At 35.2% G+C, this 19,589-nt stretch overlaps 2 protein-coding genes and 1 long non-coding RNA gene across 6 annotated transcripts; 1 reads left to right on the top strand and 2 right to left on the bottom strand.

Moving 5' to 3' along the window:
• Nucleotides 1–6,100: 6,100 nt before the first annotated feature.
• On the bottom strand, nt 6,101–12,803 carry LOC110696356. 4 transcript variants are annotated; one of them, XM_021873645.1, is made up of 7 exons: nt 12,487–12,803; nt 12,285–12,380; nt 7,904–8,821; nt 7,668–7,829; nt 7,262–7,585; nt 7,029–7,175; nt 6,101–6,962 (listed from the first exon to the last, which is right to left on the bottom strand). In XM_021873645.1, the coding sequence occupies exons 3-7, from the start codon at nt 8,366–8,368 to the stop codon at nt 6,447–6,449; spliced, it is 1,614 nt and encodes a 537-aa protein (XP_021729337.1). In that variant the 5' UTR covers nt 8,369–8,821; nt 12,285–12,380; nt 12,487–12,803; the 3' UTR covers nt 6,101–6,446. The 4 variants fall into 4 exon arrangements, with proteins under 4 accessions (XP_021729337.1, XP_021729335.1, XP_021729336.1 ...); XM_021873646.1 differs by having other exon boundaries at nt 6,501–6,777; nt 6,849–7,175; XM_021873643.1 differs by having other exon boundaries at nt 6,101–7,175.
• A 446-nt stretch (nt 12,804–13,249) lies between these two features.
• Nucleotides 13,250–14,463, top strand: LOC110696359. The gene is made up of 2 exons (XR_002506270.1): nt 13,250–13,969; nt 14,013–14,463. It is a non-coding gene; the product is annotated as an uncharacterized LOC110696359 (long non-coding RNA).
• A 3,104-nt stretch (nt 14,464–17,567) lies between these two features.
• Nucleotides 17,568–19,024, bottom strand: LOC110696358 (replication protein A 70 kDa DNA-binding subunit B-like). The gene is made up of 6 exons (XM_021873647.1): nt 18,698–19,024; nt 18,521–18,599; nt 18,318–18,447; nt 18,112–18,245; nt 17,897–18,017; nt 17,568–17,820 (listed from the first exon to the last, which is right to left on the bottom strand). The coding sequence occupies exons 1-6, from the start codon at nt 18,819–18,821 to the stop codon at nt 17,641–17,643; spliced, it is 768 nt and encodes a 255-aa protein (XP_021729339.1). The 5' UTR covers nt 18,822–19,024; the 3' UTR covers nt 17,568–17,640.
• Nucleotides 19,025–19,589: the final 565 nt, after the last annotated feature.

Below are 19,589 nucleotides of genomic sequence, written 5' to 3'. Positions count from 1 at the left end.
AGTGATCGATATTTAATTAAGATGAGTGGATGAGACTTGATTCTTGAATCAAACTCCTGTGATTAATTTGGCATTTTTGCATAATATAGACTTTTTAACGTCGTATTCAGGTTTGTCCCATAGAAAAAATTGAATAACCTGATTACGGACGAAGGAAAAAAGGCACCAGTCAGATCTTCTGATTTCCGTGCCACAACAGAACATGTCGTGTCACGGCGCAGGGCACCATCACACGGTGTCCAGCACCATGACACGCAACATTCTGCCGTGTCACGACAGTCCTAAAATCTTTCCAGTGGCTTTATTTACTTTTTCACAGTCGGCTTCCTTCGATTTTTCTGAAAAAACGTGTGTGTACTACATACGTCTTAGCCCCGGAGGATTAAAGCTCTATCAACCCAATAACACTCATGGCAATAAGGGTTCATCCGAGTTATTAAATACACCCAAACCATGGAGTTGAGTTAGATTTCATCACGAACTCGCGGAGCCGCCAGTTGGCATACACAGATACACCCTCAAGGGAGGCTGCCTTGCTAACGCGTCCAAACTCTTAACCATGATACCCTTTGACACCAAAAATCCTGACCATAGTGGAACATGGAACTTGACCTTAGGTTGCAAACTCTTCTTTGCATTATTGTGCCTATGTGTCCTATGTGTGTATATTTGATCGTTTTGATCATAACCTTAACGATCTTTCTTTGTCTATGGTGGTTTATTTTATGACTTACTAATGCCAATGGACCGTACTCACTTAGTAATTAGCGCAAACACTAAAATAAAATAAAACTAAACACACACACACACACACACACAAACACACACACACACACACACACACACAAAAGTACCTGGAACTGGTCACCGCGTCACGCCAATCAATGTCGCGTCACGCCAATCAGTGTCGTGTCACGGCAGCTTGTACCGCGACACGGTACAGTTCGCCGTGTCGCGCTGCCCAGGGAATAAGTCCAATCAGCTTTTTTCTAGTCTTTCGTGTTATTTTGGTCCTTACTTCAATCATTTTGGTTGTTGTTAACATGTCTAGCCATACAATCATACCACGAGTCTTATAACATTACTTAATCACTCACGAATCAAGTATAGTCCACATACTTTCTTTATTTTTAAACTTAAGTCGTACACCATGTTGTTTATGATCGTATACTAGGTTCATGCACCCCGTTTCAGTCATAATAAAAGATGAGTGGAGTTTTTCTCACCCGTTTCAAATGAATTTTTTTTTCCATTCCTTTCCTATCTTGAGCAATGAGTCAAAAAATTAAGTAAATTTATTTCATTTCACAGTATTTGGTCAAGGAGTAGGGGTAGATTGGTACAGTTCGAGTCATTACCGCAGCAACCTCTTAGGTCTAAGAGCGTTCAAAAAAAAACTTCGCCATCTCCACATCACTTATCACCTTCAAACTACTTTCTTCCATGCCCACCAACGAAGATATTGAGAATATCAATAAATCCATTGAGGCACTGTTTGTCATGATGCAAACTCTCACTACCAAGGTCACCACCGTAGAGCAAAACAATGTCACTATGGCTGCAATGGACAAGATCAAAGAACAAATTAGCAAAATTTCTGAAGACTTCACCTATGTGGAGTAACCTCCCACTCCTTTGGAAATGAAGGACAAACAGCGTGAGAAGTTCTCCACTGCAGACATCCCCAAGTTCAAGCCAATTGATAACCCAATGTTCTATTTGAATGCGTTCTCTGCAACCATGGCTCTCATGGGATTGGACGTAACACTCTTCCCTATAGTGTTCCCTCTCTCCTTAGAGCATGCTTGCCAACAATGATTTTATTCTCTAGATGCCAAACATAATGCAACTTGGCAAGACATCATCGACAGTTTCATGAATCGTTACAAGTGTAACATTCTAACCAGAACTTCTGAACGTGAACTCTCCATTCTCAAACAGAAAGAGAATGAAGACTTCACCGCTTATTTGAACAGGTGAAGGGAAACAACTGCACTCTTAGTAGATCCTCCCAAAGAAAAAGAGATGGTTCGCCTCTTTATCCAGAACCTAACTTACAAGTACAAGCAACACCTTAGGTTTATGCCTTTGAACACTTTCGAAGCTGTATATGACATTGGCATCAATATCGAGGATGAGCTAATAAAGACTGCTGGAAGTAACAATAATAACACTTGGAAAAACAAGAAGAACGACCTTCCTTCTTCTTTGTCTTCTAAGCCCGAAAGTACTACCAACAATGTATGTCAGGTCAATCTCAATGAAGTGTTAGCCCTTGATGCTCCATTACCTAAGAAAAGGAGAACTTACACTCCTTTAGGAATGACTTATGATGTGTCCTTTGACCGCCTTTACGGTCAAGGCTTGATCACACCTATTGGACCATTTTCAGAGCCAAAACCTGAAGAAAGGAGCGGCAAATGAAATCCCAATGCCCATTGCAAGTACCATCAAGGAAGGGGTCAGTCTACCGAACAATGCTGGAATTTGAAGGATGTCATTCAAGACTTAGTAGATGCTAACAAACTACCCGTCCCTCCAGGTGGTAAGGAGTGACAAGCAGCAATGAAGAAACGGTGTACGCAAGCCCTTCGCGCGAAAATTTCATGATTTCTTTTTTTTTATTAGTTTTCTCTTTCCCCAATTTAAGTCTAGCATAGATTTTCTTTTCTATAATTTGATAATTTTGTTAGCTTATTCACCATTTCCATCAATAATATGAGCATTATTCCTTTATATCTCGATCATGACTTTCTTATTCAAAAAAAAAAAAAAAATTGTCAAACCAAACATAAGGTACACCAATGATTTAAGGCACCTTTTGCAACCCTGCCATTCCCATGAGGAAAGAGCTATATAAGTATCTATGTACACGATGAATAAATTGTATGTTAGTGCCTTAGTGAACTTAAGGTGTTTTCAACACCGAGGGATAGGATTTGTGGCGCATTATGCGTTTAAGGTGTCTATGACACCGAGGTAGATTTAAAAGGGTTCAACATTAAATATTATGTGGTCACTAATTATTCAAGAATTAAATTGGTATATTTGATTGTTTGAATAATTATTGTTGATTGTATGATTATGGTTTGAGATTCATCACCCACTTTAATAATCTGTAAATAACGTAAAGTGAAATAGATTACGCACCAAAACTCTTGGAACGTATACACCTTGAGTATGAACATATGGGGGGAGTTATGTGACTTTATATTTGATCATGACTGCTACTGGAGTACAGGACGCTGTACATTCCTTTTATTATTATTATTATTATTATTATTATTATTATTATTATTATTATTATTATTATTATTATTATTATTATTATTATTATTATTATTATTATTATTATTATTATGTGCAGGAATTCGGCCACCTATGTGTGATTATTGATAGTGGCACGGTTAGCTCCCGTGTTAGTAACCTCAATTTACTTGGGGGAGGTTGATTGGGAAACCCATTCAATGCGTAATCAATACTAAATAAATTATTTAGTTGTCTAGTTGAGAAAGTTTTCGTTGATTGTTGTGTGCTTGTAAACAGGTGCATTGAGCTAAGTGTGTGTTGATAGGTGAAAGCATGTTAGTGTGTTTAAATACGCTTATGTACTCAGTTTTGCTGATTGTGTGTGTTTGTGTATTTTTAGCCTTGTCTTTACCTTGGCTCTATGATGACCCATTTTTTATGGAGAGTAGTGGAAACAAGTAGAGAGAAGCTTTTCAGGTGATTGGAGCATATTCATGACGGGGCATGAGTGAAGAGTGAATCATGCTAGTTTCTATTAGTTTATGATTTGTTTAAAGCTTTGAATATTATATGATATTATTACTCATGGGACTAACGCAAAGTTTTGAACACTAGTAGAAAATACGTAATGGCAAGCGGTTCAAACCCCTTAATGGCAAGCGGTTTTGAACCGCATAGGTTTAGGGGGCTTGCCATTAGCCATTTAAATGGCAAGCGGTTCAACTTGCCATTACTAGAGAAAGGGCAGCAGTTTTGGTGCCAAACTGCTGCCCATTATGGGTATAAAAATATTTTTTTTTAATTTTTATTTTATTTTTTCATATTAATTGATACACAAACCAAACATATGTAAAAATGGTGATATTTTTATTAATTAATTGTTGTAATATTACATTTCAATAAAAAAAAAAAGTACAGTAGCAAAAAAATAATTATAATAAAAAAAGTTAACACTATTCTAAAAAAAACAGCCATCCCGTAACTTGTTGCTGCTCTCGTTCCACCAGCAGCCACCACCGACGCGCACCATCGATTAAACCACCTGCACATAGAATTAAAATGAGATATGAAATTATGTTTTAAAAAAACATCTGAAATTTTAAATCTATTCGAAACACGCACAATACACACACAATCACCCACAAATCCGGAATTAAACCCACAAAACAAAATTAAAATCCCAAATTAAAATTAAAATCCCAAAATTTTCACCCAAAAATCCTAAATCAAACCCACAAAATAAAAATTAAAATTAAAATTTTTCACCCAAAAATCCGAAATCCAACCCACAAAATTGAAATCAAAATGAAAATTATAATTTGTCACCCAAAAATCCAAAAGCAAACCCACGAAAATCGAAATCAAAATTAAAATTAAAAATTTTTACCCAAACATTCGAAATCAAACCCACGAAAGTCGATCAAACCCACAAAATTGAAATCAAAATTAAAATTGAAACTCACGATGTTGTTGTTGGTGTTGCGGGCTGATTATGCTCGTGTACTGTTGAATTTGATGTTGGATGCTTGGTGGGCGTTGACCGGTGGTTGTAGTGGAGAAAGAGGAGGAGATGAAGAGAGGAGAGGAAGTGATCGAAAATGGAAGGGAGAGAGGGGAGAGAAGGAGGCGTGAGAAATGAGAGGATAGGAGAGGATAAGAGAGAGAAGAAAGAGTCTGAGGGGAGGGGAGAGAAGGGGGCGTGAGAAATGAGGGGAGGCAGGAGAGAGAAGAAGAGGCGTGAGAATGAGAGAGGAGAAATAGAGGAACACGCCTTTTAGGGTTTTTAAGCAAATGGCAAGCGGTTCAATGTCCAAACCGCTTGCCATTTACATTTTGGCAAGCGGTTCGCGCCAAAACCGCTTGCCAATCAGTATTAGAGGTTTTTTTTTAAAAAAATTGGCTAAATGGCAAGCGGATTTATAAAATCGCTTGTCATTTGGAGCTTCCCATTACTTATTTTCTACTAGTGGAAGTTGGTTTGGTTTTTTATTAGGGCCTACAATGGTTCCAAGTTGTTAGTTGATTTTATTTGACTTCGTTTGACTTTGGTTTGACTTTACTTTTGTTTGGTTGACATTTTAAGTTGACTTGTTTTCGATGGTTTTGAATTTAGTCTTTCTTTGTGTGTCTTTGATAGTTGCTTTAACCGTTTTCACGGTGGCAGTAACATCTTAGATTTTCCTATTTCGAATTTTAAAGAGAAAAACAGGTATTTTTAAGGAAAGAAATTTCTAGGGTGTTACAACGGGTGGTCACGCGCTTCTAATTTTTATCCTAAACCTATTTTAATCTGGATTTTTGTTGTTTTTTCTTCACCGTTTATCCTTCAACCTTGTTTTCGAGAGCTTTATTCCTAATAAAATTCTCCCTTCATTTTTATTTTTTGTTTTTTCTTTTGGAGAAGTTGTAAAACTTGTTCCATTTTTATTTATTTTATTTTATTTTTTTCTTTTGGGGAAGTTGTAAAACTTGTCCCATTTTTAATTTTAATTTTTATTTTATTTTCTTTTGGAAAAGTTGTAAAACTTGTTCCATTTTTAATTTTTATTTTTATTTTATTTTCTTTTGGGAAAGTTGTAAAACTTGTCCCATTTTTAATTTTTATTTTTATTTTCTTTTGGAGAAGCCGTAAAATTTGTCTCATTTTTTATTTTTATTTTCTTTTTATTTTGGGAAAGTTGTAAAACTTGTCCCATTTTTATTATATTTACATTTTTTTAAGCTGTAAAACTAGTCCCATTTTTTCTTTTTATTTTCTTTTTCTTCTGGGGAAGGTCGGTACCCTCACTTACGAAAAATAACGATTTTTTGTTCGCATCATTACTAAATACACAATCACACACAGTCAGTCTCAAGCACACACTAACATGCACACTAATTGAGTAAATAATGACAAATACGTAAAGTGTGAATAAAATATACAAAGTGAGTCATGGTTTATAAATGATGTGAAGTGTGATCAACGGGGTACATAATAAAAACCCTCGGTCAATACTACTCAGATCCAGAGCTGGGATCACTGTCATCTTGAGGTCGCGAGTAAGGGAATGACAGACCAAAAAGACTCTCCATCATCCGAGTGCGAGGAGTAGTGTCCCTTCTACTAGTACCAACAGCTCCAACAGAAGAAGCGGGTACTGTCCACCTAGTAAACTACGTAAGCTGACTCCAAGATGCAGGAATCGTCCGAGGAGGCATCATCCCAAACAATGGAACTGAAAATAAACCCTAGTCAGTAGGAGTAATGACCGGCCTATACTCAAGCTGCGAAGGCTGAGAATGCCGAGACTGTTGCCACTAAGTCTCCTGAAACGGCTGAGAGGGCCGAGTCTGCTGCCACTGAGTCTCCTAAAATGGCTGAGAAAACTGAGACTGTGGCCACCGAGTTTGAAACCCCTGAAATGTCTGAGAAGGCTGCTGCCGCTGTGTCCGAGAATGTCGACGAACCTCCGGGGATCGTTTGCGGTGACTAGGCTCCCCCTCGTCCGAGCCTCTATGCCTCGAGCGCGAGCGAGACCTCTGTCGCTCCTGAAAGACACAAAATGAAAAGATATCACTGATACAAGAAAAGGTAAACATGAGAAAACAGATGAATATACCTCATTAGCATCGTCGGAGCCACTCTGACAACTCGCACCACATCGTAGCTTGATGATAAAGTGCTTCAAATCATCAATCAACTTCATAAAACCCATCATATCCGAGTGCGTGAGCTGAAACAAAAAAAAAACAGTAACAAGCAGTATTAAGAAGATTGAAAGACATGTCAAAAAGCTTACCGGCTCGAACTCATCGGGCATGGACTCCTGCGCCTGTCTGAAACCCTCTGGTGCATCAGCAATATGCTCCTCAATCATACCAATCAGTCCCGGGTAACGAACAGACTGAGGAGGGAGCTCGACCTTCCCCCTACGACGAGCAGTAGTCTAAAACATGATCGAATAATCAGGTTATTCGACAGTTTAAGCACGGACTAGCAAAATAAAATCCTAAAAAAAAAAAAAAAGCAAACCTCGGGAAGACGGGGGGGAGGGGCCAACGAAGGAAGCAACTCCTGGGAATAATCGCTCTCCATACGCACGAGCTCCTGCCAAGGAAACATATAGCGCTCCCCCCGGTCCAGCAGCTCACCCAGCAAGCGTGAGTCTAACATCGACTCCGGTGGAGGCAATGACACTACAAAGTGATTAGCGCTGTGCTGACGAACAACACGCTCTCCAAGGTACCAAACAAAGCGTGTTGTACCAAAGAAAACAGTACGACACGCCGAAAGCTCCAAAGCCTCGGGAAGGTTTGTCATGCCATCCCAAGGCCGATACTGGATCTCGACAGCAACCTGAAAACCATAAGAGATTTCAATGAATGCCGAAAAATAACATCTAAGTAAAAAAATAATACACTGTGAAATCGATCCTTACACCAACAGTAGAGGTGCCCCGACGCAGCAGCCCGCGCAAACTCGATACAGACTCCACTCGTGACTCACCTCGGTCACGCCAGCTAGCTCCGACAGGGAAATCATGGACCGCTCCGCGACGCCGTCGAGGGGCCAATCCCGGAAAGTACTCATAAAACCACAACTGCAACAAGAATGACCTCTAAGCATATGAGCTTAACCGATAAAAGTAAAACAAGAAGAGGAAAAGATCGTCACCTCTACGACTCTCCACAAACCATAGACAACAACAGGGGACTGATTGTTCAGCTGCCTGCAGCCATGACGCATCGACGAGAGTAGATCAGCATATCCAATACTAGCCCAACTGTAGGATCCTATTTCACCAATCCTGACCAGAGACGGCAGGTAGCAAATAAGCGCACGAGAACTCCTATCATGAGAAAGAGTCCCGGAAATAAGGATCAAGATAAAGATCCGTACTCGTTGCTCAGGTGTCGTCTCAGCTATGTCAAAACCATGGGCAAGAACAGAAGCCAACTCTGATCGTCCACTCCTATGACCACCTCGAGACACTGGTCGAGTCCTGATATGCTGAACGACAGGACCTAATAACTCCGCTGCCTCGCTCGCCCCCCAAGTCAGGTCAGGAATCTGTAGTACACGCCGCTCGGTAAAGCGCAAGCCGCTGATCATACTGAAGTCTAGAGGAGTCATCGTCATCTTTCCCCAGGCAAAGTGAAAAGTGTTGGTAGTATCCCAAAAATACTCCAACAGCGCTCGAACAATTGTCGAACCACAACCTCGAGGGCTGCGAAATCCCACAACCGCTGGATAGAAATCTCCCAAACCAGCAGACTCCACGAGGCGTTGGTAATAAGATCCCCTTTGATGATCCTGTATAGCCGGGGAATCAAATCTCCAGCTCCTGATCCATGATGGCGAAGCACGCCATCGACTATGCTGGTAAGTGGACGGTGAGAAATATGGTTCTCACGACAGAAAACCAACTCATCTGGTGTCCACGGAGGTGGAGTCCATCTACCCCTACTCGTAGAGGGGCGAGGCTCAGTCTCCAAGGCATCATCTATACCCTCAAAAACCGTGGGAGTGTCCTCTCGGAAAGCCTGACGCCGGCCACGAGTAGAAATGTCTCGATCTCGTTGTCTAGGCATGCTATTACGTTCAAACAAAAAAAATAAAAATCCAAATACTTAGCATAATTTCCTAAGTTATTTATTCAAAAAAATAGCTTAACAACTGCCTCAAATTGCACTTTCTATTATACACTAAATTTTTACCTCAAGGCTAAAAATTAGCAAAATAACAGAATTATTTCTAGTACTTAGTTTCTCAATAACAAACTAATATTATAGTTCTCCTAATCGTATGATACTATATTCTCCACGACAATATAATACATACACAAAACAAAGCATGTTTCGAAATTGCACAAAAACAATAGATCGGCACATTATAGCATGTTTTACAAGATCTACAACCATTATATCATCATTTCAAGTGCAAAGAAACAACAAGAATAACAAGAACACCATTTCACGAACAAAGTAGTACCGAAAATGGTGATTTGTTCATTTCTTCACCAAATCATGCAAATTTAGTCTCAAATTGCTCACAAACCGACATGCATTCATATACAAGCTAATTTATGGCAAGAATTTCGACATAAAAGCTCAAAATAAAAATAAAAAAATAAAAAATAAAAAATAAAAACCCAATTTTATTTTTCAAGGGTTTCACATGAAATTACTCATTTGAATCAAAATTCAAGAGAAAAAACAAGGAAACTTACATAGATCCTTGTAAAGATTCGAAAATGAGGGAGCTAGCAAGAGATGTAAGTAAATTTGACGAAGAATTGAGTGAGAAAAGCTCGAAAAACCGCAGCAACTATAGTTGCAAGCAAGCAAAATCGAAGTATGAATTATGTTCCTTTTATTTCTATTATTTTTCTAACGATTTTATATTGTTGGATTTATTGTTAAATTGCTTCTAATATTAATGTTAATTCTATTGTTATTATGATCATTATATTGCATGTTAAAAGGAATATGTAATTGAAAATCATGTCTAATAAGATAATTTGAACGACCGGTTTATGTTCCTTTTTAATCTTGTTGTTTAATCAAGTGATCATCATATTATAGAATTATGTGTGCATTAATATTCAACCAATTTAGCATAGTAATAGTTTGGAGCAAATTGAATCTTTGTTTGCATGCCTTTGAAATCGCAGGATTCACTTTTTCATTATAAGAATCGAGTAGAGGTCAATACGGGCGAATGTGACTCCATGTCTCACTTCGTACCATCATCCCCGATCCTCGTTTCTTGGTTCTAAATCATATGGAGTTAGTAATCTCATGGATTATGGATGGGGTGTAACCTTCACGGGTTAATCGTTGTTGCCTATCGTTGTCCCTTTATTTGTAGTTGTCTTTTATGATCCGTGAACGGTTTACAAGTTCCTTAAAAAAGTTATTGGCAGCTCCCTACTTTCTTTGCCCTATTCGTATTTTGTCAATTCTCACTTTTTATGAGTGTCAAGCATATTCACCACATGTTTTGACGTAGGCGCACTTCGAACGACGCCTACAAGACCCAACGCTATTTTATTATTTATCTTTTCCACTTTCCCCACTTGCATAAATATTTTAATATTTTTCTCTTCTTAACCTACTTATACTACTTTTTTTTTTTACTCTATAACTAGCAATCAAATATATCTCCACCAAAGCACTAACTATACTTTATATTATAAAATTCACATTATGATCTCTAACTTATAAATTTCTTAAAACTTTGTGCACGTCCTATTGTTGTGATTATTATAAAATGGAGGGAGCAAAAATAATTTCAGTTCAATAAAACTAAGTTCCCTTGGCATAATAACAAATTTTAATTGGTAACTTTAATGAGCAAGTATAATAGACCATTAGAAAAGTCTTAAACATTTCAATTCAGCAAAATAATTCAATTCAGTAAAGGTAATTTAAGTTCAACCAAAATAAGGTGAAAAGTATAGGGTCACAATTGTCATAAGCTCACATCAACTAATAACGCTAAGGTCTTGTTAAGTTCAATTTATGTTTATATTGAGGATATATTTTGGGAAGATATATTTATTTCTATCTTTTATATTGTTTCCTTATTTCTAGTAACCTAATTAAGGTAACTCTAGGGATAAGAGTTGTATATATATGTTTTACCCCAATTAATGAAAGTTAAGCCGTAAGTTTATACAATTCTACAGTTTACTTATTCCAGGAAAAAAAAAATAATAAGTTTCAAATGCTTTATGTGCAACTTTTTATCACAAAATATCTTTAGTTTCGTAATATAAAAATTATATATTACTATATATTAATAAGATACAAATTATTACGAATCTAACAAGATCTTAATTATCGTACACTTAAGGTCAAAGTTTGGTCAAATCAGAAAATAAGTTCAGTTCAGTAAAATTCAGTTTTCTTAAAGAAAAATTATAATAAAAAATCAGTAAAAATAATTTCAGTTCAGCAAAAATAATTTCAGTTCAGTGAAATTAATTTCAGTTCAGTAAAAATAATTTAAGTTCAGCAAAAATAATTTCAATTCAGTAAAAATAATTTCAATTCAACAAAATTAAGGTGAAGAGAACGGGACCTTAATGACATCAATTTTAATACATAGCACTAGCTTTAAATTTAAGAAAAAATAAAATAACAATAATAATAGTTACTTCCTCTGTTCTGTTAATATTGCAACAAGGAGAAAATTACGCATCCCAAAACACATTTTATATGCTAAATATCTACAATTATGCAAGAGTAAAAATTATAAAAAGTTGATATTGTGAAAGTATTATATGAGATGAATCCAACAAGATCCTATTTGACTATATTTTGTTTAACGTATAACTCATATTATATGGTCAAACAAGAGTGATGAATAGTGCAAAAAGTCCATTATTGCAATATTAATAGAACAGAGGAATTATTAAGTAATTTATGGAAAAAATCACACTTGGTATTTTTAATTCATATTAGGACTTAGAAACAATTGAAAATATTTTGTTATTCAATCAGATCAATAAAGGAATGACAAATGAAAAAACAAGCCAAAAAAAATATGGCAGGCCATTGTTTTTGGCTTAAGTCGCCGGAACCTGTAACTTTACTAATGTGTCACTGCAACAACTTTTTTTTAACTAATTTGTTACCAGAAATATTATTTTAAGTTAATTGAATTTGTTTTTTGATTCAAATTAGATCTCAACTTGGCACACACCACTTTTATAAACTAAATTAACAATATGAGAAAATCCAAATTTGCTAATCAAAATTGCTAGTTGATAAACGTCATTTGTTTAGCAGATAGATCGGAGCTTTGCTCGTACACAAATTCAAATTCTTATATGTGGCTACCCGCTTGGTATAACCATGTAAGATATTACTACCTCTAGTCCAAATTACTCGCAACTTTAAAATATTTTATATCTCACAAATAATACCACAAAATTGTGCAATGTAATGGGCAAACGGGGTTACTCAAATAAACTAATGGAACTAAAAAAAAAAAAAACACGAAAATAAGAATTGAATAAAATACGAAAATAAGAATTGAAAATTCTTACCATACCTGCAGGCCGTTCTGGGAATTATTGGTGGTATCCTTGGGCAGAGCCGTAGCATTGGTGTCCATGGCAGTATCTTCTTCTTCTTTTTCAATTCTGACAAAATTTCAATTCAAAAACATCAATAGAAATTATAAAAAATTAAAAATTTAAAAAAAAAAATTAAAAGTCAAAATGGGTATAAAGGAGGAGAGAGAATGACCTGGGGAAAGGAAGGTTAAGTGGGAGGGGGAAGTGAAGGATTATAATCTGGGTTTGATCGGACGATATTTTTGGGGCAGTTCACTGAAAAAGTGTTTGTGTAAACTCAGAGGTAGGAGAGTGAGAAAAGTGAACTATTGAAGAGGGAAAGAGAGTGTTTGGTGAAATTACAACAAGTTTTACGGTGGCAAACCTCAGATAGGGATTACTCCCTAGGGATTACTCCCTTTATTTTGAAATAAATCCCTAATTTAATTGATACGAGTATATTTGTCAATATTAAATTTTGATCCTCTTTAATTATCTATAGATAAAAGATTTCCCTCAAAAAAAAAAAAAAAAATCTATAGATAAAAGATTGAGGAAATATTTGTTTCCACTTTTCACGAAAAATATGTTTATTTATAAAGTAAGAAAAGATTATGACCAAAATTCAACTTTGAGGAAATACAAGGGATTTCTACCCTCAAAACTTCTATAATAGGGTATTAATCACTAACCTCAAAGTTGGAAGTATAATCTTTCCCATTAGACTGTGCTTAGCTATCTCTAATATTCCCAAATATCTTTTTTCAAAATATATCCTCAATATATACATATCTACTATTTAGTCATAATTGAAATTCAATATTTAGAAATTATTTATCGAAACGAATCTAACAAAATCCAACACGACTGTATTTTTCTTTAATTAATTATAAAAAGATGGGTCAAAGAACTAGTGTGAAAGTGACAAGGTTCAACGAGACTATTAGGGGCCGTTTGGTTCACTAAGGGGAAAGGGAATGACTAAGAGAAAGGGAAAGAGGGAGAATGGAAAGCAACTCCCTTATTTATTATAGGTTGTTTGTTCACACTTCACAAAGGGGAAAGAGAATGAAGATTGAACTTCACATGGAAGTACCAACTCACTGCCAACAACGAAACTCCAACCACCCTCCTCCCAGCGGCGCCGAGCTCCCCCACCCCCTTCGTCGGTCCCCACCCCTCCCTGCCGACAACCTACTCCCCTCTAATTTCCTGCAACACCGCCGCCCTCCCTCGTCCACCGCACCGCCGCCCCTTTTCTTTCTAATTGTTGATGTTGTCCCTCTTCTCTCTCTTTTTTAAGTGATTTTTTTTATAGATCTAGTAGGTTGTTTGTTAATAGAGTGTCATATGTTGTTTTTTGGGTGTTTGGGGGTTGTTTATGGGTTTTTTTTTTGTTGAAATGGTTAGGGTTTTTGGGTGGTTTTTGGAGTAGTTTTTGTAGTGGTTTTCATGGTGGGTGTGATGATTTCGTGGGTAATGAGTGGTGAACGTGGTGGGTGAGGGTTAATTCCAATGAAGTTGGGTAATTGGGGAAGATGAATTTTTTTTTCCGGGTGGATTTGGGTGGTTTCGGTGGTTTTAGGTGGTTTCGATGGTGGTTTGTTGGTAGCAGCAGGGGTGTCGACGATGTTATGGTGGTTCTGATGGTGTTAGGGTAGCTGGATGGTGTCTAGGTGGTGGTTTCTGATGGTGTTAGGGTGGCTCGATGGTGTCTAGGTGGTGGTTCTGATGGTGTCAGGGTGGCTGGATGGTGTCTAGGCGGTGGTTCTAGTGGTGTCAGGGTGGTTAGATGGTGGCTAGGCGGTGGTGTCGGTAGTCGGTTGGTGTTTTCAAGAGTGGTCAAGGTAGTTAGAAATTTGGTCAAGGTAGTTGGGTGAAGAGGAATTTGGGGGTTTGAGTGATTCCCTTGGGGGGGGGGGAATGAAGATAGAGGAAAATGGGGTAATGGGAGGGGTAAAGGGAATGATTGATTTTGTCTATCAAACATCAACAAAGGGATTCATGGTAGTTGATTCCCATTCCCTTTGTTGAATACCCCCAACCAAACGACCCCTTAGAGTAATGAAGCTTTAGATATAGAGATATTAGCCAGTGGCGGATCCAAGATTTTCGAACTTATGAGTCACCATCAATAATTGATCACTTGTTTCAATCCAAAAATTATATAAAAAAAATTATATTTCACCAAAATGATTTCAATCCAAAAATAGGATATAAAAATACATATTATAAAACTATTACATTAAACTAACTTTATGATTTTTTACTTTAAAACAAGAATTATTAAAAAAAAGTTAGATAACTTAAGAGACCGGTTATTAAATATAACAGGTCTCTTTAATGAAATATGAAAGCTAGACCTGTTATCAACGTGGTGGCAATAGCAGCAACAAAGAGACCACCTATCTGATATTTTAATAGGCAGTCTCTTTGATATTTAAAAAACTGACAGTGGGCTAATCTCAAATAGAAGCAACAAAGAGACCTCCTATCTGTAATAGGCGGTCTCTTAGTTGTTGTTTTTTTTTTTTTTTGCTGGTGAGTCACGTGACTCACTGTGCACCTTAATAAATCCGCCTCTGATATTAGCCCTATATGCACATTGCACACAATAGATAGAACAATCATTAATGTCATAAGTGAGAATATACACTCACAATTATATACTTGTATTTCTTAGTGTAATGATCAAAAGTTACATTCCACTATAAGTTAAAGCGTTTTTATTTCCTTACATAGTGTTATCTTTCTTGAGTTGTAATTTGGGAATCAAGGGGTTTTGAGTAAACTTTATAAAAACGCTTGTAAGGAAATAAAAACGCTTCTGATTTATTGAATTGAGCTGAACACTTCTCGAGCAGTTGTATTAGCTTTGAGTGAAGTTGAATGAGAAGAAGAGGAAAGAGACCAGAGTTGCAAGTTGAAGGACTTGTGCTCGAAACTTTAGAGAAAGTCTTAGCATTGTAATAGGTTGTTGCTCTATTCTAATAAAGTGTCTTTATCTAATAAAATCCCTTGGGGACGTGATTTTTCTTCTTGTTTATAGTTAAGAAATTTTCCATGTAAAAAATTTTCTTCACATTTTTGAGTTCTTTAAACTTTCGTTTTTAATTTTGCAAAAAATTAGCTAAATAGCCAAACTACAATTCACCCCCTTTTATAGTATTCATGGAAGTTACATAGACAAAAATATTATCCCAAAATCCAATTGACAACATGACCATTGTTTTCTTTTCTTTTTTATTTTTTTTAATATTTATTATTTCCTTCATGTCACTTACTTAAAAAATCTGAAAAGTCACCGTTGCACTTACAAAAACAAAATTGTATAGATTCTGTTGTATAAATTAAAGTGTATCAGTAAGATCAATAATATCCCAAAAAAAAAACCATCATATCTCTTGCCTCTCCTCTCTTATAGGGTTTCTCCAAAACTTGGCGTTTAGGCCGGAAATAATAGTCTAAGAACTTAGACTATTTTCGACCATTTTTCCTAACTTTTCTTTAGTTTTGCAATTTAGGTTTCAATAAATCTACACGAGTAAGTGTAGATACATCCGTCTCCCTATGGTGGAGTCTTTATTTTTTGTTGGTTTAGTTGTTTGTTTATGTTTAGGGTTAGTTTGTGTGGTAGGGTTTATAAAAAAAGGTAATCATCTTTTTTACCTATTGTCAGTTCTTTGGTCAAGCGAAATAGATGAAAATCATCCTTACGGCTACAACAAATCGTTAGACCGTCTCTCCAAAAAGGCTGTATATTCCAGCAATGTGTGCGAGAGATGTACCACAATGCAAGATTTTTTCAACGATCGTAGCTTTGATGAAGGAAACCCTAATTTGATTCAATTTTATGTATTTGTTAATGTAGATTTCATTTGTAGATGCCGGATGGCTTTTTATTAATGAATTGATTTGTTTCCAAAAAAAAAAGTCTATCTGTATGTAGCTACTATTAAAAGCTCTCCTTTTACTCTTTACTCTAAAAAAAAGTGTAATAGTTTGACCGTTCGTTTTTTAAGTTGCAACAAAGGAAGTTTTTAAATCTTACAAATAATACCTTGTAGTTAAAAAAAAAAATGGAGGTATCTATGTTACTGATTAAGAGCTTGTTCTGATTTATTGAATTGAATTGAGCTGAACTGAACTGAATATTTTATGAGAGAAGAAAATTAGAAACTGAACTAAACTGAAAATAAGCTAAAAAGAACAGGCCCTAAGCCCCGTCTGGTTTGATGTAAAACATTTTTAATGAAAATTAGTTTTCATGGTAAACATATTTTCATATAAAAACACAATTGCAAATTAGTAATCCTTTATTTGGTTGCATACAAGAAAAGTAAAACATAAGAGTGAGAATGTAAGGGCAGATGAGAGGAAATTAAAAAGAAGGTAAGGAGGAGGGAGGAAAATGTGACTTTCCTTGTTTTATAAAGAAAAAGAAAAATTGTATTCTTCCCCTTCACAAACTAAACAAAGGAAAGTGGGAAAAATAAGGGAATTTATTTTTAATTGAAAAATTGGTAAGAAAAACTGTTTTTTTTTTTTTTTAGGAAAAAAAAAAGATGAATTTGCAAATTGCTCTCATTTAAAGTTTGTATTTTTCAAATTGCAGCCACTTAATAAAAAAATTGTAACTTGCAGCCCAAAAAGTTCTTATAAAATTGTATGTTACAACACGTTTTAACTTTTTCATCGGTGTTTGTGTCGAAAAATATTCAGTTAAGGTTGTAGGGGTCATTTTAGTTTTTAAGGAATCGAATTGAGCTCAAAATTAGCAAAATAATAATGCAAGTGCCGCATTTTGCATAACAAAAAATATCGATTTAGGGCTAACTATTTTTTCGTTGTAAAAACGAGGCACTTAGGTTTTTTTTTACTAATTCCAAGCTCAATTAGGATCAATGGCTCCTAAAACCTTATTCGAATATTTTTCGACACGTAAATCGATAAAAAAAAGTTATATTGGGCTGTAATTTACAATTTATAAAAACTTTTGGATTGCAATTCGTAATTTTTTTTGTAAATGACTGCAATTTGTAAAATACTAACAAATGACTACAATTTGCAAAATTTCCCTTTCTTTTACCATAAACTAGAATGTGCCCGTGCTAATGCACGGGTTATAATTAAGGATAGGATTAAAAAAAATAAAAAGTATATAGATACAAATGGTATTTAATAAAACCAAAATAATAACAACAAAAACCCAAAAAATAAAAAAAACAAATTGATTACAAATTAAAAAAAAAAAAAAAAAAAAAAAAACCCAAGTGTTGAATTCATATAAAAATATATATATATATAATTAAAGTCTTGAAATATTATGCTAAATGAATCTAAGTCTTCAATTAGATTGTCCACGCATCTCTCGTGTCAGATAATAGAATTCTTCCTCCCATCTTACTTGTAAAACAGATGCAACTATGATATCATCATTTCCTATCTCAAGAACATGTAGTATGAAAGTGAATGTATTCATCAATCGTTCACTCAGATACTCCTCTAGAAAGTAGTCTCCAAATTCCTGTTCATAAATAACAAATGTATCCGTTATGCCGGTGAGTAATTCCTTAATATATATGATTAAAGGATATACTTACATTATCTGTCATCGCTTGAATACTTGATATTGGACAACCGATAATCATCTCAGCATATTGGCCAAAGAGTGTAACAGACATTGTATTTGTAGCGTCACCAATTTTTATATTGATTCTATATCTGTTATTATTGATATGATATAATTAGGTTATAGTGATATGTAAAGCAGGTTATAATTATATTTTTTTAAATAAAATAAAAAAAGTGAAAATACCTTGGCCTACTAAAAGAGGGGTCACACTCCACGCACATATCAGCTCTCCTTAAGTGTTGAGCACATGATTCATACCAAATAGGCATAGAAGAATCAATAGATAACACCTTTGCTAGTACTCGAAAGTATTTTACCTGAAAACACACATCAAATATTAAATACCTCATGTATAAGAAAATGAAATCAATAATTGTTGATATACATACATTATGAGCCGCTGTAAACTGATTTAACTTTATCCTTTTTGCATTAAACACCATTTCCATTTCAGAGATACTATTAGTTAATATCTGACTCCAACTGATATGTTTTTGGACATATCCATCATCCGCATACCTATATGAGTTATATAAGTACATTAGTATGCAATATAAACTTACATTGTATATTATGATGTATTTAGGCTTACCAGCCATGTAGATCGTCAGTTTCATCAATATCAGGATCAATAAAAAGTCTGGTACGTCCAACAGTCGAAAGACATGTACCTATTGGAAGGTTAGTAAAAGTATTCAAGCAATGATAATAATGAAAATGACACCATAGTCTTTTCATGGTTATCTAATTTTTTAAAAACTTATTTTACCATAATAGGAGCCAACTGATACCATGGATGCACCCAACACATGATCCTGATTAAGCTCATTGAATAAGAAACGACCTTGATCATGAGCAAACCCTTCCCATAAAGTTAGCCTCATTGTTTCCATGCTGTAAATCAAAATATGTCAATATATTTTTTTTTTAAGAAAAAGAAAAAAAAAAACTTAACATTGCATAAGTTGTTATGATTACATAAACATATTGTAACTTTTGTAATATGCTCTTACTTTGTGTTGCAGAATAACACATCTCTTTTGAATTGTTGTCTCCCACCCGAGACTCTATATGATTCAGACACATATATAACCAATCCAATAACATTTGTGTACATTTCATCATCAAGAAAAAAGATCGGATATGACCTTCAAAACTCAAAAAAATAATTTTAAAAATGCAATAAATATTAGTATTATTTATTTTAATTACTAAAAGACACATACCGATGAGAGGACTATTGCACAGGTGAAGGTACTGTGGAATGTGGGCAAAAATTCAATAAACCTGAAATTGTACCTTGGGATATCATCACAATCATCAAGAATTTCTGTTATCATGGTCTTGTTGCCAAATTTCAACCTCATTTGGTTATTGGAATATTTGTAAGATGTATCTAGAGGCATAAGATCTAGCTGAGCAATTGAATAAGCCTTTCCTTGTTTGAAGATCTTCTTTATATTTACCAATCAGCATTAAATAGTGTGATTTGAACTTCGTCCCCCTAGAAATTGAAATTTTCATACATACATAAGTGTCAAATAAATGAATATATTGAAAAAAAAAGTAAGCACTACGTAAAAATATAGTTCAAACCTCTGAGTCAATGAATACCATACTCCACTAACGATGGACGTAATTTGTACTTCTAGCTCTACTTT

Source organism: Chenopodium quinoa, unplaced genomic scaffold (assembly GCF_001683475.1).
Source record: "Chenopodium quinoa cultivar QQ74 unplaced genomic scaffold, ASM168347v1, whole genome shotgun sequence".
In the NCBI taxonomy this organism is placed as follows: domain Eukaryota; kingdom Viridiplantae; phylum Streptophyta; class Magnoliopsida; order Caryophyllales; family Amaranthaceae; genus Chenopodium; species Chenopodium quinoa.
Note: the sequence above shows the minus strand (reverse complement) of the source record. Positions and strands in the feature narration are given on the sequence as shown.